Raw genomic sequence first — 10,996 nt, forward strand, 5'->3', positions numbered from 1 at the left:
TGTAGCATTCTCTTTTGCCCAAGAGGTAAAAAACCTACAACTACCAGAATGCACTGGGAGGCATACTGTGCAGGACACAGTATGTCTTCTACTTCCTGTTCACAAACTTTCTGTTACAGCTAAACAGGGCCTAAAATATGTTTGTAATAAATGTTATGTATTGCCCATTTCTCTCCTAAAATGTAAAACATACAAACAGTATATATATGTATACACACACACACACACACACACACACTTGTGTGTGTGTGTGTGTGTGTGTACATGCATTTTACATTTTAGGAGAGAAATGGGCAATACATACATAATAGCATAATGCTGATTAATGATTAGTTATGTTAGTTAGTAATGCTAATTAATGAGTAGTTTAACTGTTTGAGGGTCTCTTGATCCAGCTCTGTGCTCTTTGTGTCCGCAGTGGCAGGCAACACAAACATGCACAAGTAAAGCCTGTAGTTCAAGCAACAGCTGGAGAGCCGGTGAAATTCCCCTGGCTGAGTTTTGTCATTGGGGGAGGAGGGATATCTAGGCACTGGTTAGATGGCGGAAAGTTTACCACAGTTCATTTCTGCATACTACCCACATTTGATTCAAAGCTGGTTGAAAATGGGCAAAGTATGTCTTTAATTCAAAAAACAAGCTTCAGATTCCCTTGCATTTTCCCTGATGCAGTCTGAAACTGTAATTGAATAGCCATCCCAACTTCACTATATCGCCGTTGTGGGTGAAGCTATACAGCTGTCAGTTTCAATTAAAGTTATGGTTAAGGTAGACTCATGTTGCTGCGGGGCCGCCTGCACAGGCTGGACACAGAGGCTGTAGGATACGAGTTAGGTCAGACAGAACTGGGCTGGGTCTTGTGGTTGGTCAGCTGATGTCCAAATGTAATGGGCTGCAGATTTCAGCAGCTTCTCCTCTACGCTGGTTTCAAACCACATAATGAGGATGGAACAGCACATGACTCACTGTGTGAATATCCAAGATGGTAATAGCAGTTGTGCAAAGGGCGTTTATTTTTGCTCTGTATGGACAGAAAATATGATATGTAGTGTAAACTGTGTTGGGTGTGTTTTTATGTGCTGTGACTCTGAGAGGCTGTTTTCACATGAGGATGGTTGTAGGAGACTTATAGTACATAACATTTATTTTGAATGTGATGGTGTTTTTTCTCAAGATAGAACTTCATGTTTTTTTAATGGAATAGATTGACATTTTCCATTTCATTTGCACTTCTTGCTGTCACTGTGAGGCTGCCAGACAGCCAGTGGAGACTCGAGAAAGTGACTGTGCTAAGCAGAAAATACTCCCAGGAAAATGGCAAATTATTATTGTTACAGTTTGGTTTTGTACAGATTTAACAAAAAAGAAATAAAGTGTTTATTTGTGAGCTGCAGCTGTGCTGGTTGACAGTTTTGTTACCTTAGAGGCCCTGACACACCAAGCAGATGGTCAAACGTCAGTTAACGTTGGGCCGGCAGTGATCGTCTTTCGCCCTAGCCGCTGCGGTGTATTCTGCAGTGTTGGCCTACACTTGCAATAGTCGGCACTAGTCCGGTAACTGGCTAACTAGCATCACGACTGTCTTCTATTTTCCCTTTTTAAATGACGAGTGCAGACTACTGCCATCTGCTGTTATGGAGAGTTATGTCCTCTCAGGCAGGTGCAGAACATATGTGCTTAATGGCTGTCGGTTGTAGTCTTTGCTGTGTGTTCATGTGCAACTTTTTGCCTGAGACACACAGGCAATGTGAGGTGATACAACAGTTGGCTTTTATCATTCATTCATTCAACCTTTATTCAAATCTTGAGGAGTCTTTGAGGGCAAGCCCTCATTGTCAATGACGTCGAGAGCAAAGAAAACACAAAGAAAGACCAAATTACCAACTACAAAAATAGGACCAATACAATTAACAGTTACATTCAAAAGCAGAGTAATTGGTAATCATGGTTTTAAACTGGCCGATAGTAACTATTGTGTTGAGTTTGAATGCATGTTGTAAGATGTTCCAGGTAGATGTAGTAGAAATACTAAATCATCGCTACTAGTTCTTTGATGTCAGTTTGGTTTGTCTGGGTCTTTAGAGCTGTGGTAGCTGTTTCCTCCCATTTCCTTCCAGTGACTGGTATCGGTCAAATCACCAAACTCTCTGCAGCTTATTCCTCAAAAATATTGAACTGTACCTTTTTTTGATTTAAATCTTTATTTATTTCAATATAATAAAACAGACAATGTTGTTATCTGTATTTGTACAACATCAAGAGGCCTGTGTCAAAGAAACATTTTTATAACAGCCAAAATAAACATTTAGCAGTTATAGCCATACATTTAGATCATCAATGACCCAGCAATGTTGTGAGCTAAAAAGTCTGATGACCTCTTAAAGGTCTCACCTTCATCTTTGACATGGGTAACATCTGCCCATATACCATTTCCCTTTTTTTTAACACCCCAGAGAGGTAGAGATAAACCAAAATAAAGTAAAATGAAATAAAATAAAATGCTTGTAGCAGTCCAGGAGAATCAGTAAACAAGAAGTTAAGAGCGTTCCCTCAAGTTACCATTCCAACAATGTATCATCTCAGATGCTCTGAACTATACCTTTAAAGAGTACACGTGACAGCACACAATGAGTATAAATGGGCAAAATAATGCTTAAGATCAAAATTAAACAATCATACACAGTTTTTTAAAAAGTCAGAATAAAAAGCTTTTGTTTTGACAAAATGTAACATACTTGTTTCCAGACATGTGGGAGGTTCCATTTGAGGAGATTTCAGAGTTGCAGTGGCTCGGCAGCGGCGCACAGGGCGCTGTCTTCTTGGGCAAGTTCCGCTCTGAGGAAGTGGCCATCAAGAAGGTGCGAGAGCAGAAGGAAACGGACATTAAACACCTGCGAAAACTCAAGCATCCAAATATCATCAGCTTCAAGTAAGTCAACAGCCACTTGAGCTGGTGGACCTCTGATGGTGTCCATATACATATTGAGGTTTGTCATCATCGGTATCCTTAGTCTATAAATGTGTTTCCTATGTTTTTTCCCCACGTAGGGGTGTGTGCACCCAGGCGCCGTGTTACTGCATCATCATGGAGTACTGTGCACAGGGCCAGCTGTACGAGGTGCTGAGGGCAGGGAGGAAAGTGACCCCCAGGATGCTGGTGGACTGGGCCTCAGGCATCGCCAGCGGCATGAACTACCTACACCTGCACAAAATCATCCACAGAGATCTTAAGTCTCCCAAGTGAGTTTTTCCTGGTATTGTAAGTTTTATAGCAGCAAAAGTAACGCTTCCTACTGATCTACAAATAAGTACAGTATGTTTTCTCACTATTATGCAGGAGCCCATGGGTGCTGCGGTCACATTCTTAAAGCTGATCAGCCTTGTTTAAGGTTTTTTTTAGCCCACAGCAACAACAACAATTCATTCTTTCAGTGCTGAGTAGTCTGACATTAACTCAAAATGCCATTCTCAGAATTAATAAAAGCTAGCTGCTTCTACTAAAGAGTAAGACACAGTGTCCTGTCTCATCCTGCTCCTCCTCTGCACACTGTAGCCCTGTTTCTCTAATCAATATCATCATGCTGCAGCACTGCCAAACACTGTATTAGTCAGCAGAATGATGGCGGACTGAATGTGCTGGAAAGGTCAGCCTCATTCAGCTAATGGGGTGTTTCAGATGCAGAAATGTGCTTCTGCAACAGCCGTTTAGGCTCGAAGATTGAAATGCAGCAAAAAGAAAATCAAAACCCTCTAAAGCCACTGGAGAATTGGCTTCAGAAAGTAAAAATGCATATATGATATTAAAGTTCAGAGTCTCATTAAGCAGCAACAAAAATCTGAGTGAAAATAAATATTCATAACTACTAGAAACCTTAATTAAAAAACAGGTAATTTTACTGTTTAGACCATTTCTCAAGACTGTGTAGGCAGATCACACTTTGACTGATCACAGTAGCATTACACTGACATGTGCTACAGATCACCGGGGATAAATGTTAGCAACATTCAAAAGTTAGATAACCTTTAGTATTATCTAATAATACTCAGTTGCTTGTAACATATAGCTTAACTTTATGTACTGTTAGCAACGTATGCTATCAAATCTCCATGGTCGGTACATCAGAGACATGTGCTGTCTAGAGAGGGAGAAAGTGAAGTGCAGTGAGAGAGGGAACCGCTCCTGCTGCAAGATGTAGCCAATTTGCAAAAAGCCATACTGGCTTTCTGGGCAGGACTATTGAATTGGTTTTGGGGGATAATGAATTCTGCACATGCAGGAGTTTTTGTGGGCAACTAGACCACAGCTTACCAAAAACGTGGCCTACTGTTTCTGCAAGTCTACCACAGTTGGAAAATAAAAGAGTGACACGCTGTCATCTTTATCCACCAGTGAAGATCTAAGCACAACCAGACTCAAACCCAATATCAGGAAAGTTTACAAAAGAATAAATCCAAAAATTTGTATTTACACTAATTTCTAACACATTTTAGATGCTTGCTGTTATGTACATAAGGCCCCTAAATTACATAGTTAGTCAAGGCAAGTTTATTTATATAGCACATTTTGGCAATAAGGCAATTCAAATGGTTTTGCGCAAAAGATCACAAGCATTAAGGAAAAATGCAAAAGAAACACATTATAAAAGGACATTTAAATACATTTAGAAACACTGTTAAAGAGCTAGACAATAGAAAATAAAAACAAGACTCTGGTATGACATGCATGAATAAAAGTTACATTGTAGTGTAAGAAATGAATAAATATTTGATTTAATAAAAGGCAGCAGCAAACACAAAAGTCTTCAGCCTTAATTGAAAAGTACTGAGAGTTTTAGCAGACCTGCAGTTTTCTGGGAGTTTGTTTCAGCTACGCTGTGTATAAAAAAGAAACGCTGCTTGCTCCCTATGTTTAGTTTTGACTCTGGGGATACAAAGTAGACCTGTCCCAGATGACCTGTTCAGTCTGGACGGATCATACTGTAGCAGAAGGTCAGAAATGTCAGAAACAAGTGTGTCATAAACCAGCAGTATTATTTTGAAAAGGATTATCGGAGAGACAGCCACAGTAAGAAGTCTGTTATGGGTTTTAGTTTCCAGTGGTTTTAAATCCAGTGGAAATGTCACAGGATAAAAATGGCATTGGTCTGAGTGGTTTAACCCAGGTCATCTGACCTTGATTAATGTCGGTCTGACACTGCTTAGTTTTAATATGAAAGGATAAACAGGGGGTTTTGTAATTACTGTACAGTTGGTGTAGGTTAGATTGTTTGTTGTGGTCCTTTTAGTCAAACGGTTTGACTTTGCTAACACTTCTCTGTGTTTGCTGTTTTTGTCTGTTTTTAGTGTTTTGGTCACCCACAACGACACTGTAAAAATCTCAGACTTTGGAACCTCTAAAGAGCTCAGTGACAAAAGTACAAAGATGTCATTTGCGGGTACGGTGGCCTGGATGGCCCCAGAAGTGATAAGAAATGAACCTGTGTCTGAAAAAGTAGACATCTGGTGAGTACTATGACAAACATTTTTAGAATAAAAAGTAAAGAAGTCATGTGTTGATGTTGCTGTAAGGAGAGCTGACTCTCTTTGCTTGTGTGTTATAGGTCATTTGGAGTTGTGTTGTGGGAACTTCTGACAGGGGAGATTCCCTACAAAGACGTGGACTCCTCGGCCATCATTTGGGGTGTCGGCAGCAACAGTCTTCACCTTCCTGTCCCGTCCACCTGCCCAGATGGCTTTAAAATCCTCATGAAACAAACCTGGTGAGTGTGGATCATATATTATGTTTAATAACATCGTTGTCCAGCACATATATTAGAATATTGCTATAAAAAAAGGATTTGTGCCATGTTTATGAGATAAAAACATCAAGATAAATGTTAAATACACATAGCACAGAATTGCCTAAAAATACATTCTTGCTATTTTCATCTTTCCTCTCGTCTCTCTGTTATTTGCTGATTCCAGGCAAGGAAAGCCCAGGAATAGGCCTTCGTTTCGTCAGATTCTCCTCCACCTCGACATTGCCTCTGCTGACGTCCTTGGAGCTCCTCAGGAGACCTACTTCAAGTCTCAGGTTGGCTCTAAAACTGCAAAACACAAAAACATTTGCTTTGTTTAAGTCACAGGGTTCTGTACACTTGATTTCTTAAGTTTCACTGTGCACTGACAATAAATGTGGTACATAAGCCTTAGACAGTATTAAAATGTCCTAGCTTATATTGGACCCCATGTACTAATGTCTTCCTATGTTTTTTCTTAAATTTATTCTTAAGAAATGTCTACGTCAGATTCATGATGTGCTGTTAAGCTGCAGAATTGTTCATCTGTGTTCCTATAATCATAATGTCATTGTCCTAAAATTAAATTGCATGTCAGTTGATCCGAATTAGCATAGGTAAATGCCCAGCCAGTCCTCATACAAAAGCATCAGACTGCAGTGTTGTGTGCTACCTGTGTTGTCTGAGAGCAGATGTCATCTTTTTGACTCTGTCCATCCATATCACAGGCAGAATGGAGGGAAGAGGTGAAGAAACATTTTGAGAAAATCAAAAGTGAAGGCACCTGTATCCACAGGCTGGATGAGGAACTGATCCGACGCAGGCGGGATGAACTCAGGTGTGTAAGAAAGGAGAGCCAGAAGGAGATGTGACCGCTTAAAAGAAACTAAGCACTAGTGAATACGTTTCAATCCATAGCTCCTCCTGAATTCAGAATTAGTGCTGTATTTTTAAAGTTGTATTCATGCATTCATAGAATTATAAGAATGTTACAAACATAGAGACAAAGGGTGAAGTTTTGTCTGTTACTATTTTTGACATATTTTAGAAGAAATAAAGATGGATAGCATTAGCATACATCCAAAGAAAATGGGAAAAAAAACATAGATACAAAACAAAAACAAACAAAAAAACTCTTAGAGTCATTGATTGATGATGATGAGTTAGTGATAATGTATCAAAGCTATTCTGTCTGTTTGGACAAGGTTTGAGTGTGTTTCTGTTGAGTCTACATAAAGTTGGTGCATCAGTTATCCCCTGAAATTGGTGATAACAACATATCATCCACACACTGTAAAAAAAAAAATTGAGTGTTGATCGCTGTTTAATGTGTCTAGTTTTTTCCAGATTAAAGAACTGCATTACTTGTGTATTTCAACAGTAATTTAATTACTTTTGCACAGATTTATTTCTTAAAGAAGAATGTTGTCGGAAATGAATATTTGTCTGCATTTCCTAAAACACTCTTAGGCATGCACTGGACATTCGGGAGCACTATGAGAGGAAGCTGGAAAGAGCCAACAACCTCTACATGGAGCTCAGTGCCATCATGCTGCAGCTGGAGGTCCGAGAGAAGGAACTAATGAAGTATGTAAATAAATCCTTTCTCACAGTAGACAGCGGCTTGCTTTACTGATGTCCTGCTCCTTTCCTTATTATATTTCCTTTCCTGATACTTGGGTGTATACTACAATTTCCTTTTCATTAAAGGCCTTTCCTGTAATGAAATTATTACAATGGCCTGTCAAAACAACTGACTGCATATTCAACTAGTTTAAAAAAAGTCATTGTTTTGAGTCAGTTTGTAGTCACGAGAACAATAGAGCGTTTTTGAGTCACATTGCAAACAATTAGCAGACTTTTTTCACATATCCGCCTAAGCTTCTGAGGCATTGACTTGTTTTTGCTCAAGAATGTCTCAAGTAAAAAAGACTTTTTCCTCATTGTTACTGATTCCTTGAGCTTGTTTTTCACCTTGTAGGATTTCTTCTGAATAATGCCAGCATATGTTGTCTCGTGTGTTTTCTACCCCCACACAGCAAAAAAAGAAATTAAAATGGAAAACCAAATTACTAAAGACGTCAAATTTAAAGGAAGATAATCTGCATTAGTTTCAGACGCACTTAATTTCTTTTAGAATTTGTAGTAATCAAAGTTTAACTCTATGAACTAAATTTAAATGCTGTTCACCGTCTGATAACTCCAAACTTATTCTGCCACCCCTAAAGGAGAGAGCAGGCAGTGGAGAAGAAATATCCTGGGACCTATAAGCGCCATCTGGTCAGACCCATTGTCAGGTCCAACGCTGTAGAGAAGCTCATCAAGAAGAAAGGAAGCATGTCCCACAAACCCGGGATGCCACCTGCTAAAAGGTTTGAACTGGAACAAATTCAACAGCTATTTGTAAAAGACAGTCACATTTTCAGAATCATCTAAATGGGATTAGTATAAAAATGTAACCATTAAATAGGGGGCAGTTTTCAGTAAATCAGAGTTTTCTCAAACTTGACAACTAAATGGGTCCCTTTGTATTTCCTGTTGCAATTTTTGTTAATCCAGTGGCTGACATAAAGTAAACAGGGACCAATATCAAATATCTAGAAGTCAGTCCTTTCAGTTTATTTTCTGTTTATCAGTATTTAACGTAAAGTTATCCGTCATGTTTAAGAAAGAAAAATGTATATAAGAAGATAAAGTGTTTGATGGATATGTGTTTGGTTGTCTCAATTTAAAGAGATTTACCAAAAAAAAAGACAAAAGGCAATGGTGTACTGCTGCATTCAAAATTCTATACTGACAACCTGTTCAGTACACTAGAATAGTATGTGAGACTTTTTTTTAGTATATTTGAAACCTTCATCTAAAACCACGATTACATGAATTGCATACTATTTTCAGCAAAATATTACATTATGCAAACTGTGAATAAATATCCCACAGTGCCATCCGGTAGAGGACAACCTTCATAACAGACAACCGCTGATAGCGACGAAGACACTTCTGTCACATCAGTTACACTTCAGTTTTAGTCTAACTATCAGATTCAACTTTGCTTCAGATACATTATGTAAATGTTGGCGAATGCATGTCTTTCAGGCCAGACTTGCTTCGTTCTGATGGCATCCCCAGCCTCGACCCTCTCCCCTCGCCCTCACCTCTATCAGCAAGCCCGAAGATCTCCACGCCTCCTGGCAAAGCCCGCTACCGAAGCAAGCCTCGTCACCGCCGGGCCAACAGTAAAGGAAGCCACAGCGAGTTCCCCGGGGTGTTGAAGCCTCTTGCTGGGGCACCAGAAGACGCCCAGTCTCTCCAGGAGCAGCCATTCCTCCATCACCACCACCATCACCCACCTCCAGAGGGGCCCTTCCTTCCCTTGAAGGGCCGCGAGGAGGCCGTTGTCAACTGTGCCAACAACCTGCGCTACTTTGGCCCCGCCGCTGCCCTCCGTAGCCCTCAGACAGACCACCTGCAACGGCGTGTTTCTGGCTCTAGCCCTGACCTCATATCCACAGCTGTGGATGCAGACACACGACAGCGGACTTCATCCACCAGCTCCAATCCTGTTCCAGGTGCTGGTTCTTTGTGTCCCTGCTGCCAGGCTCACCCGTTCCCCGGCTGCTTACACTGTCAGGAGACGCCGCCGGCATCAAACCACCCAGAGTTACCCCATTACTCCCTGCTCAACACCCAGGAGAGCACCCCATCCTCTTTAGGGGCCCCCAGCAAAGATCCTGCCTCAGACGGAGAGGCCACAAAGAAGGCTGAGCCACAGGAACAAGACGCGTCCCAACGCACTCACACTCTGCTCACCGCTCTGCCCCGCACTCTCAGACCTCTCAGGAAGGTGAGCAAAGCCGGTGGCATCACATCAGGGGGTCTGTGGTGTGTGTTTGTGTGGAGGAAACTGTGAAAGATGATGGCTTAACAGCTGCAATTGCTTTTTTTACAGGGTGGCGATGAGTCATCTGAGGAGGAGGAAGGGGAGGTGGACAGTGAAGTGGAGTTTCCAAGGAGACAGAGGTAAAATACAGCTGGTCGTTTGCCACGTTTACCATCACTGCGTTACAGTTACATCATGTGGTGCAGCAGAAGAAAATTACAGACCACTCACCGCATCATCACCAGAATAATCATCATAGTTTGTATGAAGCAGTCTGAAAGGTAACAACTGTACAAAAACAGTATTTTTTATCTTTCCTGTGCTCCGTCACAGACCTCATCGCTGTATGAGCAGCTTCCAGTCGTACTCCACCTTCAGCTCAGAGAACTTGTCAGTGTCTGACGGAGAGGAGGGAAACACCAGCGACCACTCCCACAGCGGACCCCTGGAGAGGCTGAGCGCCAGTCAGGAGGAACACTTGGATGAGCTACTGTCACACACGCCGGACATCCCCATCGATATCTCCACCCAGTCAGACGGCCTTTCTGACAAGGAGTGCGCTGTCCGCAGGGTGAAGACCCAGATCTCGCTGGGGAAACTGTGCTCCGACGAACACAGCTACGAGGTCAGTACTGTGGGTGTGTGTGGTCGATGCAGGAGCCCTGACAGGCAAGTGAGGAAACAAAATCTGGTGATCCATTTTCCAAGTATAGGTAAAACAAAGGTTTTGCCAGGATAATTTTGTAAAGTAGCTTTTTTAATTTTTTTTAACTGTAAAACTCAAGGAAAAAAGTTTTGCCAGGATCTTTTTTCTAAGTTACTTTTTTTCATTTGTAAAATGGGTGACATAAAAAGTTTGGTGTGTTTGATGTTGTAATACTCATGTCAGCTACAGGCTGAAGTGCACCACTGCCATATGTTGTAAAACTAAAAGCATTTATATTTTCTCTCAGGTTAGCTTGAATGTCTCCATGCACTCTGTCAGTCTAGGGCTTGTACTTGCTGTACAGTGCCAGAAACAGAAGCATCATAACTATTTTTTTGCAACCTTTACATGCTCCTGCATTGTCATTTTAAAAAATGCCTAAAAATCTTGCAGCATGCATCACAGTTTTTTTAAATCAACTGAGAAATCACCATTTTATGCCACAGCAATCACAAAGCCTGCAAAATCCTGGATGGACTTGTAGTGTTTCCTCCCCGTTGGCGTTTCCCTTCTCCTCCTCCAACCCTTTTGAAATCTTCCTTTTTTTTAGGTCAAGATCGTCAGGTTTGGTTATGCAATATCACTGTCATGTCTTTTTTGGGGCTAGAAATGTTTTCAGTTGGCGTGACAGAA

General features: G+C 41.1%; 1 protein-coding gene across 3 annotated transcripts in view; it reads left to right on the plus strand.

Moving 5' to 3' along the window:
- map3k13 (mitogen-activated protein kinase kinase kinase 13) overlaps positions 1-10,996 on the plus strand; it is a 40,833-nt gene that overhangs the window by 26,447 nt on the left and 3,390 nt on the right. For all 3 annotated transcript variants that reach the window (XM_042494642.2, XM_042494643.2, XM_088083166.1), the window contains 11 exons: positions 2,746-2,929; positions 3,049-3,240; positions 5,344-5,502; positions 5,601-5,759; positions 5,965-6,073; positions 6,506-6,615; positions 7,248-7,364; positions 8,006-8,149; positions 8,874-9,621; positions 9,727-9,797; positions 9,991-10,282. In XM_042494642.2, the coding sequence (XP_042350576.2) occupies positions 2,746-2,929; positions 3,049-3,240; positions 5,344-5,502; positions 5,601-5,759; positions 5,965-6,073; positions 6,506-6,615; positions 7,248-7,364; positions 8,006-8,149; positions 8,874-9,621; positions 9,727-9,797; positions 9,991-10,282 (2,285 nt within the window). The remainder of the gene's footprint in view (positions 1-2,745; positions 2,930-3,048; positions 3,241-5,343; positions 5,503-5,600; positions 5,760-5,964; positions 6,074-6,505; positions 6,616-7,247; positions 7,365-8,005; positions 8,150-8,873; positions 9,622-9,726; positions 9,798-9,990; positions 10,283-10,996) is intronic.

Source organism: Plectropomus leopardus, chromosome 10 (genome assembly GCF_026936395.1).
Source record: "Plectropomus leopardus strain MGB_pleo_1.0 chromosome 10, ASM2693639v1, whole genome shotgun sequence".
NCBI lineage: Eukaryota > Metazoa > Chordata > Actinopteri > Perciformes > Serranidae > Plectropomus > Plectropomus leopardus.